The sequence below is a fragment of the Malaclemys terrapin genome, chromosome 3, assembly GCF_027887155.1.
Source record: "Malaclemys terrapin pileata isolate rMalTer1 chromosome 3, rMalTer1.hap1, whole genome shotgun sequence".
NCBI classification, from domain to species: domain Eukaryota; kingdom Metazoa; phylum Chordata; order Testudines; family Emydidae; genus Malaclemys; species Malaclemys terrapin.
Window position 1 is genome coordinate 51,988,319 of NC_071507.1, and position 23,816 is coordinate 52,012,134.

Genomic DNA, 23,816 nt, shown 5'->3' on the forward strand with positions numbered 1-23,816 from the left:
GAAGAAGAGCAAGGGGAAATGAGAGCAAAAATATAGGGGCAGATGAGTTTGTAGAGCCTCTGGGTGAGGAGGCTGAAGCTGATGCAAGAGACCAGATTGAATTCAATGTGCATGGGATAGTCACAGCGACAAGAATGAAAGGATTTCAGCAGCAGCATTTTCAATATACTGGACTTTTGGGGGTGGGGATAAGTTTATTTTCAGGAGAAATATGAGGGTTTGGATACTCTTTGCTGAACTACTGATGGAGCCCAAAAGGATTAAAAATATAGGGAAACATTCTTCAGATTTTCAGTATCAGCACATAGCTAGGGAATAGAATAACTTTGGGACAAAGTTTGACAGTCTCTCTTGAACCAATTATTTTGTTAACTTTCAACAATTACTTGAAACAATGGGAAGAGAAATAAATGAACTCCATATGCCCTGGCAACTAGGAAACCAAATGACTGGTAGAGACTAATGCAATTTAAATCCATCTTCAATATGTCCTGTAACAAGAGTGTTCCCTTCAACTTTACTGAGGAATGCATTTCAAATCTACTGACTGTTAGATTTAATACAGTTTCTTGGAATTTCTCCAAATAATAGCCATTAGAAAAGCTGTGTTTCACTAGTTTGTTCTTCTAGTGACCCATGCTTGCTTAACATTTTGGCATAATTTCAAACACCTAAAGTGCATTTATTTTGGTATAATTAAATCGTATATAATTAATGATTCACTATGAAACTATTTGCTACTACTTGAGGTGCCATTTTGTGCCATAGATCTGCCCTTAATCACTTTCCCTAAGTAAGCTAGAACTGCCAATCCATGTTACAAAAAATGAACTCTTTTCTAACCATCTCCTGACATTTATAAACTATAGAGTGGTCTGGCTCCAATTAAAAATCCATCTCCAGCACCAAGCCTTAAGAATCCTTAGCAGTAAGTTTTTCCAAGCTGGATGTACACACACAACTCGTCTTAACTATTTTCAAGATCCCCCACCGTTCCCCAACAGTAAAAAGAGTTCAACTGGTATATTCCCTCCTAGTTTGTTTGTTTTTTTTTTTTGGGGGGGGGGGGGGGGGGGGGCTGCAGGGAAGAGAGGGCTTCCCTTCAACTCAGATCCTGCTGCAGGAAGAAGGAGCAGCTTGCAAAATTTATAACTGGGGGTTGAGTAACAATAACCCAGTATAATTTTTAAAATCTTCTCAGAAGGTTTGAGTTACAACTCTAAGAAACCAGAATAGTGTGTGTGCACATGCACATTGATATGTATATACATATATCAATCATATAGTATATTATGTATATGGATTTGTGGCACATTTCCCCAATATGTTTTCAATTAGTAACTGAACATAATTACATCCCATTCATAATGTGGTTGAAATACCAACATAATCACTAGGACCTGAATAATCTCAGAGTGACTGCTCAAGCATTTTATTTACAAGAAAATACAATACAGACAGGAAAGATACTGATATCCAATAGCTAGAGTAAGGAGATTTGGCCGTTTTCTTGAAGAAGAAGCAAATGAGCAATATATAGTAACAATTTAAAACGTCAGAACTTAGTCTTGAAGAAAAAAACGAAACAAAACTGTACATCCTTTCTTGATGAGTTTTGCCAGCTTTTCACAGAACATGATTCAAGAAAAGTTCCTCAAGTTGTATATACAATGGCAATTAGTAGATAGTTGATGAAACTTCTATATGTCTGTGAACATTTTATCACTCAAAGATCAGGTGGCATGTTTAAATGGTGAACCGGACTTCTATTTAAAATAATTCAAATTATTAAAAGTAAAGAGAGGATTTAAAATAAAGGTTTTCACTGAAATAATACCAAAAGCTTTAGGCAAAAGCACAATGAAAATTTAAGAAAAAGACTGCATGATTTAGAAGAGATGCAGATAGTTTAGGTCTTTTTTATCTTTAAACACACACACACACGTTAAAGTCTGAGCACTTACTGAATCAACCTGCCATATAATAACAGTTGTGTCCTTTGATCCTGTTGCTAGTTTAGTTCCATCATTGGAGAATTTACAGAACCACACTTCATTACAGTGCTCTGTAAGTATTTGCTGTGTGTAACATGGGAACTGTTTCCTGAAACAAAGCAAAAAACAAACCATAGGGTTTGTTAAACACAATCTGATAAGCAATTGGTAAAAACTAATTATAAAAGTAAAGATTTCTGCAGTTAACATGCATTTCAAAAGACAGGATCATCTTCAAAGCTCATTATGAACATTAACTAGACAGTATCAGTCTAGTTTGAGGGCCACTAGGTATTGGTGATTTAAAAAAAAAAAAAAATCATATTAAAGATACCCTCTTAAATGACTCAAAAACATTAAAGATGTGAATATAGCCAATCTACTAAGTCACAAGATCTTACTGTTACTCTCAGACTTCCCGCCCCATTACTTCCTATTGTTTGTTATACTCACTGTGTTTCAGATTAAAATTATGAGATCTTCAGGACACTAACTGGATCTTCCTAAAGTTTTGTAGGATATAGAACAGTGAGGCACCAATTTGATTGGGCCTCTGGACACTAGTGTAATAAAAATTAAGGTTCATAAATTAATAATTTATAGGACTTTCCACTTTAGCCATTTCTGGCAACGCCACAGACATGATTAATTACGTGCTAAAAAGAAGTAATGGAAATACTAACTTTTACAAGATCATTTTCAAGAAATGAAATTCATTAATTTCCTGTAATTTAGATTTTTGTTATAGTGTTTATCACTGTGGTATTTTGTTACTCTGCAAACTACATTCAAACACCGCCCCACTTCTGAGCAAACAAAAACAGAACTGTAAGCTATTTCAACAGCAGCTAATATCCTTTCCCCCCCAATTATGTGCCAAAGAAGATCCTACCATCAAAACGTTAAATTCATGCAGAAAAATGGAGAGCAGTTCAGTTATGTTTGCAGTTCAGTTATGTTTGCAGCTCACCAACTGGCACTAAGTAGTTATACAGTGTTTGAAATCATCTGGCTGATTGTGTGTGTTATTTATGTTACAATAGCTTCTAGAGATGCCAATGTGCAAGACATTGTGCAGACGCAAGACAGTCTCTGCCTCACAGAGCCTACAAGTTAACTGGAGCAGGAGACATCTTTTGTGTGTGTATTTGTACAGTGCTTGGCACAAAGGGGTCCTGATCCATAACTGGGGGAGCTACTGTAATAAATTAATACACTTTAGGGTAAAACTGGTTATAAAACAGTTACAAATCTTATCTTACACTCAATACTGACAAATTCATGACACAAGTGACTGTCCTAAAATAAGTTCTCTCTCTTTGTTCAATAATTATTGGTAAGAGTCAGTGAGGTAATTAAGCCAATCCTGCAAAAAAGTACTACAGATGTATTTAGTATGCCAAAGATGTGGAAATCCTTTCAAGATACTCTGTGCTTTCTTTAAGTAGCAAGACACTCTTGCTATTGCACTACTCAGAGCAGCAAGCAATAGCCCCAAAATCAGAAAAACATAAGGCAGGGAAACACCACACCACACCACCTCCCCCCTTACAATTAGTTATAACTGAAAAGAATTGGAGGCATGCCTCCATAGTCATCGTTTTGTGGTTTTTAAGAATGGGTAAATAGAAAATCAGCCTAATTCCAATATGTTTTGAGGGGTTACAAGTATTTTCAAATGGCATTACTGTAACTGTTTCTAGACAATCAAGAGGTTTGTGATCTTAGGACTGTGTAAACTGAATTTGAGATACAGTGGTTACAGGAAGACTTGTTTTAAGCATAAATTTGTTATTAATGTTTACTACCGCTCTGCCAATTCTAATACTGTACTTGTAAATCTGCTGTCCCATTTTTTAAAAAATGGGACACTGTTAAAAATGCACAAAGCCATTTAGTGTAAGAACATATAAATATCAGTTTAATGAATGAAAGTCATCGTACACAAGCATCATTTATAGCAGCAGACCTGCCTGTCACTGACATGGATTCGAGGAGTCCATGCAAGTAATTTACATTGATGCAAGGAAACAAGGAGAGAAAAGAGAGAGACTTTCCTCACTCAACTAATGAAGCAAGTTGCTCAGTAAATTGTACTTCACAGATACAGTGAAGTATGTATTAAACAGGTACTCAACCACTGTTCTTTTCAGAAAATGTGGAACAGAACAGAACTTGATATTTTTGGATGGTCACAAGACAAGATGTTGGTTAAGAAGGACAGTTGTTTGAACAGATTTTGTTTAGTTAACTAAGTACTCATGCTCAACCATACTTCTCTCCATTTCTGCTTACGCAGAAGTCCTTCATTATTTATTTGCTCAGTATAGCGCACTTAAACTTTAGGTCTGGCCCATACTAAAAAGTTAGGTCGATCCAGCTACATTGATTAGGGGTGTGAAAAATCCACAACCCTAAGCGATGTAGTTAAGTTTTTTGGCATAGACAAAAGATTTCTTCTGTCAACCTAGCTATTGCCTCTCAGGGAGGTGGACTATCTGTGTCACTGTAGCATTTCAAGTGTAGACAAGCCCTTAATGCAGGGGTACTCTATTTTTTGTCAAGATCCAAATTTCTCGGTCAAGGTATAATCAAGGTCCAGACTCCAGAGAAAATTATTATTGTTGTGGGGTTTTTTTTTTTTTGTTTTTTTAAAATAAAGTAAATAAAAAAATGTCAGGGTTCATTCAAAAGCTTCTGGTGATCTGGATTTGGTCCACGGTCTACCTATTGACTACTTCTGCCTTAGTTTCCTTATGCTTTATTCCACACCATGTCAACAACATGGTTCATCAGTTACTGTGTTTTCACAAGTTTAGAATTCTAAATTTAATCCTTTAAAAACAGACCAAAAGAACTAAATTAAAATTACTGGAATAATAATTTAACAAAAACGTGAAAGTGAATGTTTCCAGCGTTTACAATGAAAACATTGATTAATAAACAGACACCATCAAGACTGACAGTGTTGCTAACCCAATATCTGCAAGAGGCAATGTTCACTTTGCTCCCAAAACCTTCAGTGTTTAAATAAAAGTCATCTTCCTATGCATAATCCTACAACCACAAACTGAAGCGGTAGGAGAGGAGAACCAGCTAAGTACGTTGACTCCACTTTCTAGTTCTCAAAAAGAGGTGTGTGTGGGGAGGGGAAAGAGTTAAAATTGGATTGATTATAAAATAAAAGGATACAGTAATAAAAGGATGCGGTAAAGGGTCCCCCACCTGCCCCCAATTAAAGTTCTCCACTATCACAGGGCCAGTAATGTGAAAAAGCTTTAACCTCCACTCTGAGCACCCCCGCCCTCATTCCACCTCCTGAGAAGCAGCAATCCTGTCTGTTTGGCTCAATATTGTATCTGTTCGTGTGATATAAACATGCCTGATTCCAATATTGCCAGAAATCCATACAGATTAACCCCATTTAAAAAAAAAAAAAAAAAAAAAAAAACACAAAGTGGAAGTTACCAGTATCCTATCAATTTTAACATTACCCAAGTTTCATTGTCTTTTTAAACTATTAGATTACTGTTACTTTAATTCTATCAATTTGTTTACACAATTAAAAAGGCCTACAAACAAAATCCAGAATCTGGCTTCCACTGTCTTTAACTCACCTCATTATGCCCAAGCATTGCAGCATGTACGGCGCACCACATACTGATCTCAGACCCCTGCAATAGGTAGGTACAATAGGTTGAGTTGAGGACAGAGTGGAAGCCTTTGTTTTGAAGTGTCTTCTTTTGGGGGTGGGGGGGAGGGGAAGGGGAAGAAAGGGGGTACATGAGACTATGGTTTAATTGATATATACATATACACACACACCCAGTATGCAAGTCTGGGTGTGGAGGATACAAAGTTAGAAAGAGATAAAAATTTGACCTACGTGGGCATATATTTACTATGGATGGGATTTAGACAAGCCCAGACTTGTTACATTTGGCCCTCATCAAATATTATTGTATTATTTTATATAACTACATCTTAAAAGGAGTTTCAATTGTATTGATCTCTCTTGTTAGCTGGATGCAAACACAGCATTAACACTTCTAGACTGGCAGTAAGTATTAAAAATCAATACAGTACACAATTTATTACTGCCCTAATGTTAAGAATCCTTTCTGAAGTACAAGGACCCCAATTCCTACATACACTAAAGAAAACCTTCAAACCACTTGTTATTCCCCAGAATTGAAATGAAGTGAGATGGCCAAAAGTTTACACAAGAAAGGAATTTAAGGTATTGTGGCAGTTAAAAGCACAAGACTACAAAAGTCTAAAGCCAGAACAATTACTTGAACATATGGTTATAAGTATTAGGATAGTCATTCAGATTCTAAATAGAAGTATTGAAAAGACTATTGAAATGGAAATCTTCACTTTAAAAATAGATACCAAATAGTCTAAAGCTAAAAATCCCATGTGGTTGGAGATATTCTCAATTTTTAGAGACAAACAGAATTACAAGGGAGTCCTGAGAAGTTAGTAGTAGCTCACTATAGTAAGCATTTAATATGAAGAAAATCTTCATTATGAGCCAAAGAATTGAACGGCTACTCCAACCACCAAAAATATAAAACACCATCCCCCCTTTCTCGTGCTACTTCAGTGTCCGGCAACTTGTGGCCATATGCCCTAATTATACCTTAGAAATATCTACAAGCTTTGTCTTTGCATTCATGTCACTTCTGCTAGATCCCTGAGGAACTTTGGTTGTCTGAAGAAAAATACTCAAAAAACACAGCAACTGTTTCTCTGTGTGCATAATATACCAGCATTGAGTTACTTCCTTCCTGGAGCCTGCACAAGTTTCACAACATTTTAAATTTCTAAGCAACACCAATGTTACTCTAGTTTTAAGAAATTCCTTTATTATCTAAACAATCAATGATTTTGTGTACATGTGAAACTTGCACTCTTATCTGTAAGAGTTATGAAATTTGGATGTTTTCTTACAAAACAAACTTTGCCAAATTTAAAGACATGTACTTGTGTGTTCTGTCTTACTCAGTTTGCATTACACATTATTTAGCTATGACCAAGAATTAGAGTGTAGAATGCATTGTGTGTTCTTATTTAACTTCAACTTCTAAAATGTAACAGCATTAAAGACTAAATCTGGAATATGACCTTGAACAGTAAACGTAGATTTACCTTAGGCATCCAAGAAGTTTGAAGACAAAGAATGGGTAGTAACAATTCGATAGCCATTAGACACTGACAGAATAGCAAGAAGTAGCAAGTTTGTGCACCTAGATTAAGGCTAAAATTCTTGATACATACACCCATCTCATTAAACAGTAAGTTTCATTCCCTCAAGGAGAAGTAGCCAGACATCAAGAAGCATTTTCATACATGTTCTGTAGTTTGTCTGCACAAACAGTTAAAGTTAGTCAACTAAATGGGCCTGGCTTTTCCCAGTCTACTCCAGCATGTTCCAATTTGAAACAACTGTCCTACGATTCAAAGGAACAATATTGTGTAAGTGGACTGTGTTATATATTAAAAAAAAACCTGTCAATTTTAAAAGTAGAAAAAGAAATTCTTACCTACTACAAACATGGTCTATAAGCAGTGACACAGAATCTAGACTGTTATCTAGTTTGGTATTATGATATAGGCACCGGTCTCGTTGTAGCTCCACAGCCTGACGTAGTAGATTCTGTAAACGCCTGGGGGGAAGCATCACTGACGGCGGTAGGTATGCTTTAAAAAAAAAACAAAAACACACACCCACAAATATACAAATGCACATTTTATCTTTACTGAATAAAAACCCATAAAGGAGTTATAAATTAAAGAAATCCAACCTACTGCTCAACTTGTTGGTTTATAACTGTAACTGAGGACCCAAAGATGAACTCAGATTCACTGATGTTTTCAAACAGAACTATACTTTTTTAGCTCTCTGTTGCTTTTGATCAGCACAAGTTCCATTTATACAAAGTAGACTGCTGCATGCTGATTTTAACTGTAAAATCCTGTACTGCGAGACTCCACTAGATCACCTTTTGTGCTCACTATGAGGAATTCCCAATTAAAAGGCAACACTATGTTAGTACTGCTATTAATGGAGCAGTAGAGTCCACCACATTATAGCAGTGCTTTCCAACCTCTTTTCATTTGCAGACTCCTCAAAAATTTCAAATGGGAGTGCGACCCCTTTGGAAGTCTTTTGGCAGTCTGCGACCCCCCCAGGAGGTCTGCGGACCACAGGTTGAAAGCCATTGTATTATAGGATAGGCCTATAGAATTGAAATGAGATACCACATGCCCTAGGATCAGACAGTCCCTGAGTCAATCTCAAGGGCAGCTGCAATACATCCAACATGTTGGCCTATCACAAGTGACATGGAAGAAGCAAACTAACAGTCAGAGCAGATAGCAGTGAAAACAATTCCTATACTTTCTACATATAGCAGAGGCACTGAGAACTGAAAGCTGTTATTACAAACAGCTAGGGGCAGCATAAGATTGAGAGTCACAAGACCTAAGACCCACAAAAATCAATAAATCATTCCCATTAACCAGAATTATCTTCCCCATAAAGCACCAGTCATTGATAGTAAGTGTAATTAAAATCACTTTCCTTGAAAAAGTTACCCTATTAAATGGGATGTACTAGAAAAATATTTGGGGTGTATTTAGAAAAATCTATTTAAATGCTGAACATTAAACATCTTACTCTGGAGTTTATCCAAAAGTTTAGATCTGGAAGCTGTTCCTTTTCCTTCCCATTCTGCTTTTACACGCAAGTCTTCTGCATGACTACACATCAGATACCTGTAAAAACAAAGTGAATGAACACATCCTATTATGGTCTAAACCTTTTGGAATTCGTTTTCAATTGTAAGGATGATATATATGGAGATGTTCCTGTTTACAATTCATATTTAAGTGGAGTGGGGTAAAAGGGGCTCTAAGAAGAGACCTCTGTTTTGGGACCTCTCTCTCTCTCATCAGCTTATTACAGCCAGAATGTATTGATTTTCAGGACACACAGAACAGTCACTCCTGACCAACTTGTACTCAAGTAAAAGCTTGGGCAAATGCATGAGGAGTCAAAGACTAGATTGGGGCAAATTAAAGGGGACAATGATGCTTTATTTTGTAAGCAATATATTTCATTCCCCCCCCATGCAGATTAACCCAAAGGCTTATGAATTTCAATACAAAAACCCCAACTCAGTGACTCAGAAGTTTACATCAAGTTAGACTAGTCAATGATGGCACAAAGTATACCTAGATGTAAACAAAATTTACTATGCTAACTGATCCCAGTGTGTTTGAGATATACATGTGTGTTTCAAGCTGCATCATACTAAACTTCTAAATTTCTAGCATAATAGCATTGTCAATGATGCCAACACTACCAGGCTCTGCAATTTGTTCCTTGGGATGGTAATGATACAATGCATTAGTAAGATTTATTGTTGGAGTCTGGGTGATGGACAATAGCCATTTGCTCTAGAAGTTCCCTTTTGCTTTGTCACTAACTAGAAAGCTTTAAGGAGAGAGGTACCAATGCAAGGTAATGGATAAGAAACAAAACAGATCTTGTTTAGACTGGTCTTCAGGAGAGAGGAATAAAAAAGGAGACTGTGCACATGCTGCACTCCCCCCCCCCCCCAAGAAAAAACAAACAAAAAAACCCCAACCCCTACCAACTTGAGAATTACTCAGCTATAGGAAAAGAGACCGAACATGCTTCCTTTAAAGAACTGAAATTATGCCCTTATCAGTTTAGGTTCTGATACCATAAAGGCAGTATATATAAACACTTATTTTGGACGAATGAGGTATGATATGAATCATGATACAACGATACTGTCAGTATAATAAATTTCTTCCCCTTACCATTTTAAATAGTAGTGATCACCAACAGCATAAATCATTCAGATTTTTAAAACAAGTTAGTACTAAAGATTGAAGAAGGAGGGGAGAGATAGAAGACCCTGCTTCTGCAATGGAGTTTCCCCACTGACTTCAACAGGAGTGGGACTGGGTCCAAAAGGGAGAATAGTGCTTCATTTTTACCAACACATTATTTTACTTATGCCACATGATTCAAGTACACTTTTAACGTTATGAAGAGAGGGCTCAGGAAATATTGACCAACACTTGTTTCCACTGAAATACACAATCCCTCAGGATATTCTGTAGAACTCGCTGTTCAAGCTTAAACACCCTTACCCACTGAGGACATGAATGCGATCCGTATTGTATTTCAGTGGTGTCAGTTCACAGCGTAGAACTTGAAGTGCCTCCAGGACCTTGCCATCCTCCAGGTATTCCAGGTACTTCTGCTGTAGCAGCAAGAACTTCATCCTCTGACATGACAGAAAGCAGCAGTCAGGGGAAAAAGGTTGACTGAAGTTTCAGAAAATGTTTGAGCCTAAACAGAACAGTAGAAACCATTCTACTATACCCTTCAGAAATACAGCTACATGTAACGTATCATTACTTCTGGCTGGTCTTTCAATACAATTGTGGTAGTTATGTTGGAAGTGACCCAAAAAATCTTTTCCACCTGCCTACTGGAGCTCTGAATATCCTCTTCCCACTCCTCACACCCCTTCTAATTCTCCCTATTCTGAACCCATATCCCTTTCAGTCACTATCCTTCAAACCAGGATTAGATGGGATTCCCTCAATCTCATGCTCAATCTTAAAACAAACAAAAAAAATATGCTGCATGCTTGTACAGAGCATGACCAGTAGGTCAGCAAGTCAACCCCCTAACTGGTTTTATACAGATTATCTAGGAGCTCACCAAGGGATTCTCTCTATAGTTGTATAACATGCTGTAGCAACATATTAACACCGCAACTAGGCAAAACAAGGCACCATGCAAATTAAATTTGTTTTCCAGAAGTATTAACACTGCCATCTTCTTTTTACAGAAAGTGGAGCGATATAGCTCCCCACATTTAGGGCTCACTTAGCCTATACTCATTTCTCATAAGCATTCACTTCTATTAGAATTCCAATGTGACCTTCACACATTCTCACATTTCTCGTCAATAGTCATGATTCTAACTTTGTTAACATGTTCATGGACACAAAATGAAGGAAGGCATTCAGTTCCACGTTTAAAATCTGGAGCCCCCAAAATTTCTTAACATGCTGATCCTTAAGATGAAAGTGAGACAGTTTAGTTGCTTCTACTGTATATAAACATAGCCACTTGGTGTATGCATTTTTTGTCTGTCTTCACTACTGCTGCTAGTGGTTATCGCCGTGAGAAAAGACACCCCAGGCCTTCAACAAGTAGAGGCGTAAGAGGAAAACCTGAGAATATATCTAGAGTGAAACAAAATTAAATTAAAGTGATGTGCTAGGCTTTCCCCCTCTCCATAGAAACTGAATGACGTGCAAGACAGATCATAAATACACTTAAATATTTGATCACCACCTTTCCCCATGTGAGTCCAGCAGATCCCAAAGACCATCAGCTTTTCAACACTATATGTATTTACTCATATTAGTGCATTAAGGGCATTATATAATTTTGACCAAAGTGCTAGCCTCTTCAAATCAAGACACTTAAATATGAAACATGTTATGCCTTAACTTTACATGATTTACTGCATGTTGTTCATTTTTGCACTTCATCTTGGATAGGGTAGCTACACTGTCCTATTTGATCAATTTCAAATAATTCTGTTTTTCCATACAATAACTCAATGTTGAAGTGTTCTGAGCTGCAAAAAATAGAATATTTAAATAACTAGAACTTAATTGAAAAAAAAAAAAAAAAAAAAGAGTAATTTTTGTAAATTAAGAACAATCCTAAATTTTAAGACTAAAGAAAGTCTCAAGTAATTTAGCCTGTCTCTTGATTTGAGGTTTACTCAATTTAACATTTGACAGACTATGTCAGAAATATTTTAAAAGAGCATTAATTAGCTCTCATTCATGTGGTTTAAGTTATATAGTACTGTCATCACGATGGCATGGAGAAAAATACTCTACGACAGTGAGTCTCATAAAAATCTCATTCCTGCTACGCATTTGACTAGATGAGAGATACAGATCTTAAATATTTTATCTAGTAGTGGTTCTACCTGATGTTTTGAGGGAATTTAAAACATTTAGGTAAAATATTTGTTTTCCTTCAAGTGGAATGCATTCCAGATTGATTATGAATACAGCCTCTGAGGACTACACTTCATTAAAACACTGAGTGCAACAGACCTTCTGTAACTCTTGAGAACAAAACGCAGGTATCAAGTTTTCATGTACATGAAAGAAAACTGCTGACTTATTGTATAGCTTTCAGAAGTATATGAAGTTACCTAGATATGCATCACTGTATAGATATTTGTAGCTAATTTCATAATATAGCATCTTAGTTTTCCAGTACTCTGATGTCCTGTAGGGGATAGGTCAGAACCCCCTTTATATTATTCTCCCTCTCACTGCACAGATATTCAGTTTGTTTGTATTCGGCGTGAAAGGTGAAGAGGAGGTCCATTAGAGAAGAGAGCATCTGTACAATTTTTACAGGTATAACGCTGTACATTTTGGGGTGACGAGTCATTAGAAGTAAGCATTCCCCTTTTAATACTTCCCAGCCACTTATTAGCAAAGTGGAGGGGTTGATTCCTCACGGTAGGTGATCACCACATAACCCCAAATTTCAGTGTTTTTTTAAAAACTTTGTTTTCTCAGTTCTCATCCAGAACTTGTGTTGAATATTCTCCAATTCTCCCTGCATATCTCCTAGACAATATTTTGTTTCTTATGTATCCATCCATTCACTTTTTCTTGATTTCCCTTATCTGCATGGTGTTAACCACTTCATCCAATTACTACCTCTACCTGGCATAATGGTTCTAAAAGACGAGGTAATGAAAGCCATTTCTGTGGAGGAAGAAAAGAAAAGGAAAAAAAAAAAAAAAATGTTTTTTTTGTTGTTGTGCCAATATCAGCAATTTAATGGAAATCCCTGTAAAAGCAAAGCAGAGGCACTGTCTCCATGACTCATTTTATCCACACTAGTACAAGAAGCATGTCAAAATTGACCGACATTCAGCCCTGATATTGTGTATAGCAACCAAGGCAGAGTACTGTTGCCAAGACAGCTGAATATGTACATTCTCAGTTGGTTCAGAGCATATTTTCCTTATGGTCTTTTTTTTTTTTTTTTTTTAAAACCTTCATGATTCCTAGGCATACTACTGAAAAGGACATTTCTTAGAATGATAGAGCACCAGAGTTTTCATACATGGAGACACAGTACATATACTAATGCTAAAAATATTTTATTCATAACAGAGTTGGAACAAAAATATTGAATGGATTTAATTACAACTAATGTCCCTATCAAGGCCCAGAGAACATTTTGCCTACAGTTTAATCACAACCTTTTTGTTGTTGGTTCATGAATGAATTTTTGTCCAAAAAACCCTACTAAGTTATTTGATGCGATGTAGAACTAAATTTCAGATTTAAGTGGCAATGTCCCAAATAATGAGCAATTAGCTGTAGAGACCCTTTACACTAAGGATCATGGATCCTATACCTCAGTTATTTTTAAAGGTATTTTCTTACCTTATGTCAGGCAATTCAGCTTTTCCTGTGCCTGAATCAGCTTTTCTGCAACCAGCGCTTCTTGTGACAAGAGGGGCTTTTTCTGGCAAACTAAGTTCTATCTCTTCCCCCTACCCTTTTCCTAATTTCCCCTTCTGCTGCTACCATCCAATACTAGTAGTGCTGATAATTGCCTCTAGTGTCAGATGCCATCTTCCTCAACTGGACAGCAGGGAGTTTAAAAGGTATAACATTCGTTCAGTGCTGTGTGCTCATAGTTATATTACAGCTTCAAAGAAACCCTGCTGGAAAATATATCTGTTCATCAGATGATACAACTCATGCCTATGAGGAGGTCTTCAATATACTTTTCTACCTAATACGAACAAAATAAGAGTGTTAAATTGTTTGTGGTTAGACGGTACCTACATATCCAGCTCAATACTCAGATTTCCCTTCAAAAATAATTATGGCCTTGCAATGGAAAGTATTAGAAGAGACTTCATAATCCCTTTCAATCTCTATCCTGTATCAATAAAGCTGAAGAGCCCCGAAACAGTTAACTGCAAACCTAACATTGGCAATATAATTTGAGATGCAGTTAGCCACTTCACTTCCCAACGATCATTGTAAATCCACCAGTTCCAACAGAGAGTGTAGCTACTCTATGTTTCAGTAGCAAAGATTCCTCTGTGTATTATCTGGTGGAGAAACCCTACAGGGAATCATGTTCATCTTCTCAGGCTGAGGACTTTAATTCAGTTAAATGTTACAAAACCTGATGTACAGCACTAAAGATGAATTGAGGTAGAAGTGTCGCATTCTGCTGTTTCTAGATACTGTACGACAAAATTAATAGTAAAATTGGTTCAACGGTTCAATGTTAAAGTGACCCTACATAAAGAATTGCTAGGGTCTAAGTTTTGAGCAGGGCTGACCAAAAAATCAGGATTGAAAAAAAGTTGTGGTTTTTAAGTGTTTATATTGTCAGTGCTTAAACTATAAAATGGGACGAAAGTGGATGGTTTGCACTTGTTTCTTTAGTTTCCTAGTTATATAAAAATTCTATGTAAAATATGAACTTTAGAATTTTCTCCTAAAATACTCAAAGCTGAAAAAGCAAAGTCCAGGGCCTCATCAACATCCCTACTGTGAAAACACCGCAAACCCGATAAGCAAATAGCCCATTCTATAAATACAAGCAACACCATCTTTTGATATTCTGAGTGTCCTCAAATTGAATCAAGAAAATTGAAGTGTTTTGATCTGTATTTGTGGTTTGAAGTCAATGGAATGTGTGTTCCTATTTAGGAACTTTAGTTTTTCAAAAATAAAAGCCTAAAGTGACTTGTATACATAAAAAACGAGTTCATAACAATTTTATTAGTATACTGAAAATCTAAATAACTTTTCATTAACAAAACGAAATTGCTTTGAAGTGACAAACAATGTCACTAAGAGAAGTTTAATGAAAATTTTAGCCTCCTAATGCTGCAACTTTCATGTACGTGCTTAGCATAAATAGTCCTGTTGAAGTCAATAAGCATATTTATGTGAGTAAAGTTATGTGTCTGATTTGCAGAATCAGGGCCTTAACGTTCAATATTTTGTTTTTCCACCTATGGCAGTTTTGTAAAAATTGAACAAGATACTCTACTAATAGTCTGCGTCTGACGAAGTGGGTATTCACCCACGAAAGCTTATGCTCCAACACATCTGTTAGTCTTAAAGGTGCCACAGGACTCTTGCTTTTTACAGATCCAGACTAACACGGCTACCCCTCTGATACTCTACTAACAGTGGCATTTAACAATAGCACAATTTTTTCAAGCTAGTTTAATAAAACCTCAACCCAATTTAAATAACTTAAAAAAAAAAAAAGTCACTTGATTTACATCAGCAAAGTGAGTTATTCCAGGCTGGCTTGGATCTCTGCTCTCCTGTCCACAGGGAGGCTGTACTCGCCATTCCTGGGACAGAAACTCTTATTCTGTTGTTGAGTAGCCTCCTCTAGGCAATCCAGCACAGACATTGGTTGAAACTAGAGGAAGCTGCATCTAGCCATTCTCTGGGCTTGTCTTCACTACCCGCCTGGATCAGTGGGTAGAAATTGATCTCTCGGAGATCGAATTATCGCGTCCCGATGAGACACAACAATCCATCCCCGAATTAACGTGCGTACTCCACCAGCGCAGCTATTCGCGTAGCTGAATTCGCGTATCTTAAAATCGATCCCTCCCCCAGTGTAGACCTAGCCTCTTTTAGGTAACCAGGTACAAGGCCCCTGAGCGAGAGCATAAGGAAAAATTGGAGGATCCTGGAGTGTATCCTCTTCCAATAAGGAATCATTACATCTTTTAAGGCTTCTCTACACAGCAAAATTACTTCTGATTAACCGCCATGTGTGGACACTAATTCCACAGGGAGTTAGTAAGGAATAGTTAACCTGCTCTTAATTCACACCCTAGTTTATTCCAGATCAATTTTCACGTATAGACAAGCCTTTAGCTGATATCATAGAGTTAGGAAACCTGAGAGCTCCCAGTTGGAATTCAAATGATCATTGAACAAAACTGCATGTAGAAGTGCTATTTCCCTTAAAAGTGTGATGGTCAAGTTCACCTAGCTAGGATGAATACCATTATTTGACAGAACAGCCCCAAATCAAGTGTTGACAAGTGAAATTTCACTTGGAAATCACAAGTGCACTGACAAATGCTGGCCTGGGCCAAAAACCAAAGTGGATATCCTTACGTTTTTTCGAAAACACCACCTAACAGCAGAAGAAAGTTTTGGTTTTCATGTTTGGCACACTACTCTGGATAAGGCTTTCCTCTGACACCTCAGCCAATTGCATCCCCCATACAACGTTACACGAAGTACAGACATGGCTAGCCACATTACTCAACAGTAGTACAGGGCACAATTGCCTTTCAGTGGTGTTTACAAAAGGAACTGAGAGGGGAGACTACTTTTCATTTTCAGCTCAGGCCAGATGCAGCAGCTGTTTAATGAATCCCCAGTTTTAAACTTAGATTAGTAGTTTGTACCTTAATCTGCAGTACTTGTAGCACTTTCATCTGTAGATCTCAAAGCACTTTGTGGGCAGCTTATGCTCATTTTCACAGACAGAATTTATAATACAAGTGCAATACAACTTTATGTTTACATAGCTCATTTTGATCAGAAGTTGTGAAAGCAGTTTGATATCCAGATCATCCTTGATCAAGTCACATTAAAAGTAAGATTCCCTAGCCTATTAAAGCTTACAGTAAAATGTCAGTAAGATTGACTTTTTACATACACACACCCCCACCCACTCAACTTCAGATACGTGAGGTCAAACTGCCAGGCTGAGATTCAGAAACCCAAACCCATATGATCTTGGTTCATAAAACACAAACAGCATTTCTTCCCCTAAAGAATATGGCTAAGTGCTGTTCAACATCAGCTGAATAAATACACTTTTTATCTAAAATTATGATAAAGTTTGACTTTAAAATAGAAACCAGAAGCATAGTGCCTTCTAGAACATCATATAAAGTTGCCAAAAATAAGTGTACATTGAATTGAGTGGTTTTACTTTTTTCACCATAGGGTGGAAATAGATGAAATGTAGGCATTAGTAAGATTACTAGTGATTAAAAAAAATAAAATCTGAATTATTTAACTCCGCACAACCAGTAGGGCCATGAGTGGAGAAAAATAACCCCGCCCCTTAAAATAAATAGAAGTGCCTACATCATCACTGATGGTGCAAAACCCAGAGATATAATCATCTTTTATTAGATCTGATTATGCTCTATAGATAGTCTGAGCTGTGACAAAAAAATTCTTCTTTATCTAGTGAGCTGTCCTTTTCCAGTTGCTACTAATTGCTCTAAATTGGGCTGAAATCTTGCAATAACCATAAAATAATTCAGACAAATATCTTCCAAATCAGCATTAAAAAAACCAAAACACATATACACACAGGTCACCTCTATGAGTTTATTAATAGCTTTTAAAAAAATGCATATACTAAAACATCTGACTCTAAAGATATGGATGATAAAACCGATAAAGTCCTATCTCCTCACCTTACATCTTTAATTTATTTTCTTACTGCTGTACATGTGGCAGACTTGTTTTTAAATAAAAATCAGTATGTATTATTTTTTTTAATTCATCAGACTTAGTTTAGATGAACAAAATACACTTTACAGCATCTATCTAGTTTAGCTAAGGTGGAGTCTGAAAACAAAATTCACATTTCTATAAGTTTTACTCAGTTGGAGTAAATTTTCCAAGGTTAGGGCTTACGTAGCCATTTATACTTTGGATTCGCTAAAAGCAAATCGTCCCCTTGTTTTCCTCTTTTGTCAAATTAACCTATTGTGACAAGTACAAAAAAATCCTTATAGTTCGACATTTTTTTCATAAATTAGAATGGACAGCACCATTTTGAATGGAATAGGGAAAATGCATATCCCCAAAATGTCAGAACTCTGATAACATTTGCTTTAATAGATAATATGCTCTTATGTATGTAACAGGCTACTGAATTCTCATTCCTCACGAGACACTGAAAACGTACACATTATTTTGGTATATTCTGTTTGGATAGTCTTTCCTGACCCAGGTCTTTTTCCCTGCTGTCTTTAAAAAAAAAAAAAAAAAAAAAGCTTGCCTTCCAATCTTAGCCTGCCAAGCTAAAAATAGGAACTAGAACTATAGCTTCATAGAAAAGACTTTGGAGGGTTAAACATTCACACAATTACAGAACAAGATGTAACTTCTTTCAGGCAGCCACTGATGTTTTGTTAAACATCTGTTTTTCCTACTTCACTTCCTGTTCTCTCTCTTCCCCTCCCCCACCAGGCAGGAAACTCTCCTCCTGACAACAAAATGAATCAGCTAGAAGTAAAAAGCTAAGCAGCCATCAGCTGATTCCTCATTGTTTACAGCCACAGGCACTTCAAAAAGCAGTGCTACTTTTTTCTCCCCCAATGACTACAAAACAACACTGAATAGCTAATGTCCCATTAATTTTAGTAAACATTTAACATAGTAAAATAAGATGTTTGAAGAAAGACAAGGGCTGTACGTAACCATTTTGATCCTGGGTCATAGAAATAAACCCAGAAACACTTTGTATGTCAACAAAGTTACTGAAACTACATATATTAAAACCAAACAAGTTGTAACTCTGTCAAGTCACAGGATCTAAACCCTAGCATGAAACGAGTGAACATAAATTACCAGACTGGTCTGCTTTAAAAAAGGAGGACAAAGCTCTACAAAAATTCCAGAGTGACACACACACATTTGTTCTTTAAAAGCCATCTAGAAAAGCAACAGTTCTGTTCATTTTCTATATCAGCCACTATATTCCCATGACATTCTATTGCAGTATGCAAACCCCCCACAGTACCTAGGTATTCTACATTGTACCTAAGCTTGGTTCTTTAAGAAAACATTTAAAAAAAAATCAGCTATTTCAAACTCAGAAGCACTTTTAGAATTTCTTTAAAGTAACTGAATTAAGTAATTTCAACTGAAGTTATCCAATTATGGATTTTAAATTAGATATACAGATTACACAAGTTGTATTCTGATCCATGAAGACAGACTTTAATAAATTTACACATTCAATGCACTGAGTATTGGTCTTAATATTTTTAGGCTTCCTCTCTCAAATACTACAAAATGACAGGAGACCAAATTAGTATTGTGCTTGGGATAGCAAGCTGCTTACTAAAATAAATACAGAGTTAATGTTGGCATCTGAAGTAGGAACAAAAAAGTGTATTACTACAATTATTCCCAACTACATCTGAAACAATTCAAAATGTGTCTCTTACCACAATTGCATGAGGAGAATGCACCAAAGGCTTAAGTTCATTCAAGTCGTTCTCAGCCTGCAAAAATTGGTATAAAAAAGAAACATAAGCTTGAAGAACCATGAAATGCATTTCACATACTATAAATTTAACAGCAGTTATGCAGTCCTATATGCCCCACATACATTACCTTATCCCATTCTCCTTCCATGACATGATTGCGGAATTTGGTAGCAGAAGGATGTTCTAAACGACATCCTGACTCTTGCATGAGAAGATCAACAGTCTGGCTGCAGGAGAGATACAGTGTAAAAAAAAAAAAAAAACTGACCAATTTTACTCTTAAAATGCACCACCCACTGCAATAAATCTGCTATAGTTAAAAACTGACTTTTTATGAAGCAAAAGAATTATAACCAGATTCAGAAAAATGTGAAGAGATAAGTATTCCAATCACTCAAGACATTGGATAGACAGCTCCCTATATCCACAAGAGTGGCTGATTGGTTTGAAAACTTGCATGAAGTGCCAAGATGGTCTTCTTTGACTAACCAATCATCTCAGACAGGCATGTCCAGATAGAAATAAACCAGTTTCTAGCAGCAAGTTGTCTGCACGGAGGAAAATATAGGTTATAAACATTAGATGTGCCTCTATAGCCACCAGTAGAGAATGGGTATAAAGGGCTGCCACTGCTCTGTATTAAGATGTCTGCAGAGATAGCCCTAGCTTTTGTTCATGTCAGGACTTTAAAAGGCTGGTTCCTTAAAATAAAAAATAAGCAAACTCACTAGCTTGTAACCCTCCCCCATTTACGCTAAAAATAACATATTTACTGTGGTGTAGCCTATAAACAGGCACAAGCTGTCTCCTGCTGTGGAGAATCTGCCTCCTATGTCAGTGGTGTGTTTTATTTTATGTACTAAGTTCATTAGACTCAATCCAGCCCCACAATAGTTTGCCATCTCTACTTTGGTACTTCCCTTGTAGCTTTATTTTCTGGGGCATCAGCTATAGGACCCCTCCCAAAATCTCAGTATCCACCTAGTTGCTGTTACGTTTTATTTAGAAAAGGGAGAGGGTGGTGTCTGTAAAATCCAGATGGTTCATCTCTCTGTATTTTATTTCTATTTTCCCTTCCTCCACTGCATACTCACCCAAAAATACTGCAATGCTGAGCCACAGAAGAATCAACATATTTGTAATTTTATTTTTTTCAGTCTATAGATAGGAGTATTTTCAAAAGCTATTAGACATATGGCCAAACCAAACCTACAAAAGCTTTCATCCAATTACACGAACACAGGCTCTGCAGTCAGAATCGTAAATGCTGATTTAATTCTTTGGTTGGTTTGTTTACAATTAACCAATGAGCTCTTAAGACTTAAACAAAACAAAAAACCTTCAAGTGTCCAGACTCCATTACGTTCACCAGATCACTTCTCCCCCACTATCACATTTTTATTGATCTGACTTAATGGTATGTGATTGGGCTTTCATAATGTCATCTTTGGCAGAGGAAGCTCTACCTGTCCCCCACCATGGTTCAGAGACACAGTCTGTCTCGAATGTACAAAGCTGGTTGCAAGAGCCTTAAAGACAGGTCCCTCACGTCATTATTTTCAACACATCAGGTCTGCCCCACAGCTCCCCTTCATATACACTTATTGATCTCTCTCGATAATGGGATATCAAGCTATGACAAGGCAGTGTGCGGGAGAAGGCGGCCCCTTTCCTCCCCTCCACCGTCCAAATCTTACGTATGTGGGTCATAAACAGATTTGTTGGTCTGTCTCCCATGGGCACAAATGGTGCCCTAAAATAGAACAAGCCTCCCAGCCCCATTATTTTCCCCGGCCCACTCCTGCACCAAGCCAGCCCCCTCCCCCACTTTTGACTCCTCTCTCCTTATCGATGTGCAATTCAGTTACATCAGTGCGGATCTACAGTAGAGAAGGGGCCCGGGGCCCCCCATCCCCACCCAGCCTCCCTCCTGGTCTCTATGGAGGGGGAAGCGGGGGTCTCATAGCACCGCTAGAGGGGAAAGGGAGGAAAACGGGCCCTCGCCGTGTGGGGCTCCCTTACCCCAGCGCAGGCCTGCCCCGCAGGGTTCCCCCCCCCCCGCCCTATGGGGGAGGAGGGGGTCGGTCTCCCCTCCGAGGGCGCGGGCACTTACTTGAGGCCCAGCCCGTGGAGGTGCTGCCCGATGAGCCGGATCACGTCCTCGTCGGACTGCGAGAGCCGCTTCTTCTTCTTCAGGGCGCTGCCGCCGCCTCCCCCCAGCTCCGCGGCGGCCGAGCCGGGCCCCCCGGCGGCCGGGACCCCGTTGTTGACGCTCAGGCCGCCGGGGCTGCTGCTGCCGCCGCTACTATTGGCCGCGGAGGCGGAGGGCAGCAGCCCGTTGGCGTGAGCCAGCTGCTCCCCGGCGGCCGAGCCCGACGAGGCCTCGCCGTTCTGGGCGCCCAAGCAGCCTAGCTCCGGGCCCGCCGGCCCCTGCGGCGGCGGCGGCTGCTGGCCTCCTCCTGCCCCGTTGGCCTGCATGGCGCTGCTGCTGCTGCCTCTGAGCGGGGCGGCAGGGGGGGCGAGCCCGGCGGAGAGCGAGGGGGACTGGGACGAGGTGAGGCCTGCTCTGCCCGCGGAAACCCCGGGCTCGCCTGCTCCCTCCGCCGCCGCCGGGGAGGCCCGGGCTTTCTTCCGCGGGGGCGGGGAGGCTCCGCCGGTGTCCGAGTCGGAGGAGGAGGAAGCGGAGGCCAGAGTTTCCTCGCCGAGAGCGGCCGTGGTGGGAAGCCGGGGGGGGGCGAGGAAGGGAGGCGGGGGGCGAGGGGAGGAGGAGCGGGGCCCTGTCCCCCCCGGGGTCCCGGAGGCAGCGCCGCCCCACTCTGGGCTCCCTCTTGTTATTGCTGCCGCTGCCCGGAGCCCCCGCCTGGCCGCCCCAGGCGCCCGGCCTGCTCCGTGCTGCTGGGTTTGTCACTTCTCTGCCCAGCTGCAGCCTAATGGAGTCCGGGCCGGGACGTCACAGGAAATTCCTATACTGCCCCCTACACCCACTTCCGCCGCCCGGAGCGGGTATGGAGCCTATGGGGCAGGGGGCAGAGAAGAGCGGGGCTTCACCCTGCTTGTGCAGCGCCAGGGGAAGGGGGGGTGGCACAGACCCAGAGGGGGCTCTGCCACACACCTGTCTAGCTGCCTCGCACTCAGCCCTGTGTGCCTACCTAACATGTCTCTGTATACAGACTATGTACATGTGTCCTGATCTGTAATACATATGGATAGACTATATATAGGTGTGTATACATCTGTAGGCAAGTGTGCAAATACACACACACACATAGATGATGATATACATACACACACACAGAGAGAGAGAGAGAGAGATGATATACATACACACACATATAAATATAGATATATAGATGATACACACACACACACCCCAACATAAAATATGCTAAAATAACACTATTAAGGTTGCCAGGTGATCACTCAAAAGTTAAATACCAGAGTTAAAGTGAAACCCTAATTTGGCCCCCTTGTGCCTATGCATTAGGAGATAATCTTTAATTGCAGGATCCCATAGTATTTTTTCCACAGAAGCCTACTGCCTATACTGCATGGTATAGATATTGCTCATTTAATGAACAGCTAATCAATATTTTTTCTCCTCATTGTTTAATAACATACTAGTCAAACCTTGCTCTGAATACAGAATTATTATTTTTTCATGGGCTTTATCATAGTGTTCACAAACCTCTATGAATTTATTTTCACAACATCCCTGTGAGGTGAGGATATTATTATCCCCATTTTACAGATGGGCTACCGAGACACAGAGATAAAAGTAAAAAGTTCCCAGCAAGCCTCCCTGGCTGCCCCGACATACCACCATGCACAACATCCACCTGATCCACCCCTGAACCACACCTGGAAAAGATCTGTATGCACTCACGCTTCATACTATACGCTTCCTCACCCTCATGTTCCACACCGACACCAAGTGGTGGGACCTACCACCATTGGAAGAGGGCTAGGCACCCTGGTGGGCCAGTCTGTGCTCCACTCTGGTTCCACATCCCACTGGGGATATTAGTTGGTGGCTCCTCCACAGAGCCATGAGCACAGGCATGTACCTGACGCAGTTCACACACTCCTCTGATACATATCCTTTCTGTGACGAGAGGGAGACACTAGTGCACATCTATGTAGGGTATATCAGGTGGCAGCCCTTCTGGCTCCTTCAGAACCTCTTACTAAGGTTATAGCTGCATTTTTCCCTGCACTTCCTGATCTGTACACACCCCATCTATGGCCCCACAAAGTCATGGGACCTCCTCATCCATCTTCTCCTGGCATTGGCCAAGATGGCCATCCATCACACCAGGAAGAAGTTGGATGGGAGTATTCTGTGACTGTGGAGTCTATTTCCATTCCCTTTTTCAATCATATTTGAGTAGAGTTCCTTCCTGGA

At 39.2% G+C, this 23,816-nt stretch overlaps 1 protein-coding gene across 2 annotated transcripts in view; it reads right to left on the reverse strand.

Annotated features, from left to right (window-relative positions):
- Positions 1–22,304, reverse strand: part of WDR26 (WD repeat domain 26) — a 45,078-nt gene extending 22,774 nt beyond the window's left edge. The window contains exons 1-8 of one of the 2 annotated variants that reach the window (XM_054021597.1): positions 21,528–22,304; positions 19,542–19,641; positions 19,373–19,429; positions 10,188–10,324; positions 8,680–8,777; positions 7,544–7,700; positions 5,612–5,734; positions 1,965–2,103 (exon numbers count right to left, since the gene is read on the reverse strand). In XM_054021597.1, coding sequence (XP_053877572.1) covers positions 1,965–2,103; positions 5,612–5,734; positions 7,544–7,700; positions 8,680–8,777; positions 10,188–10,324; positions 19,373–19,429; positions 19,542–19,641; positions 21,528–21,892 — 1,176 coding nt within the window. In that variant the 5' untranslated portion in view covers positions 21,893–22,304. The remainder of the gene's footprint in view (positions 1–1,964; positions 2,104–5,611; positions 5,735–7,543; positions 7,701–8,679; positions 8,778–10,187; positions 10,325–19,372; positions 19,430–19,541; positions 19,642–21,527) is intronic. The other variant, XM_054021595.1, reaches the window with a different exon arrangement.
- Between the last annotated feature and the right edge of the window lie 1,512 nt (positions 22,305–23,816).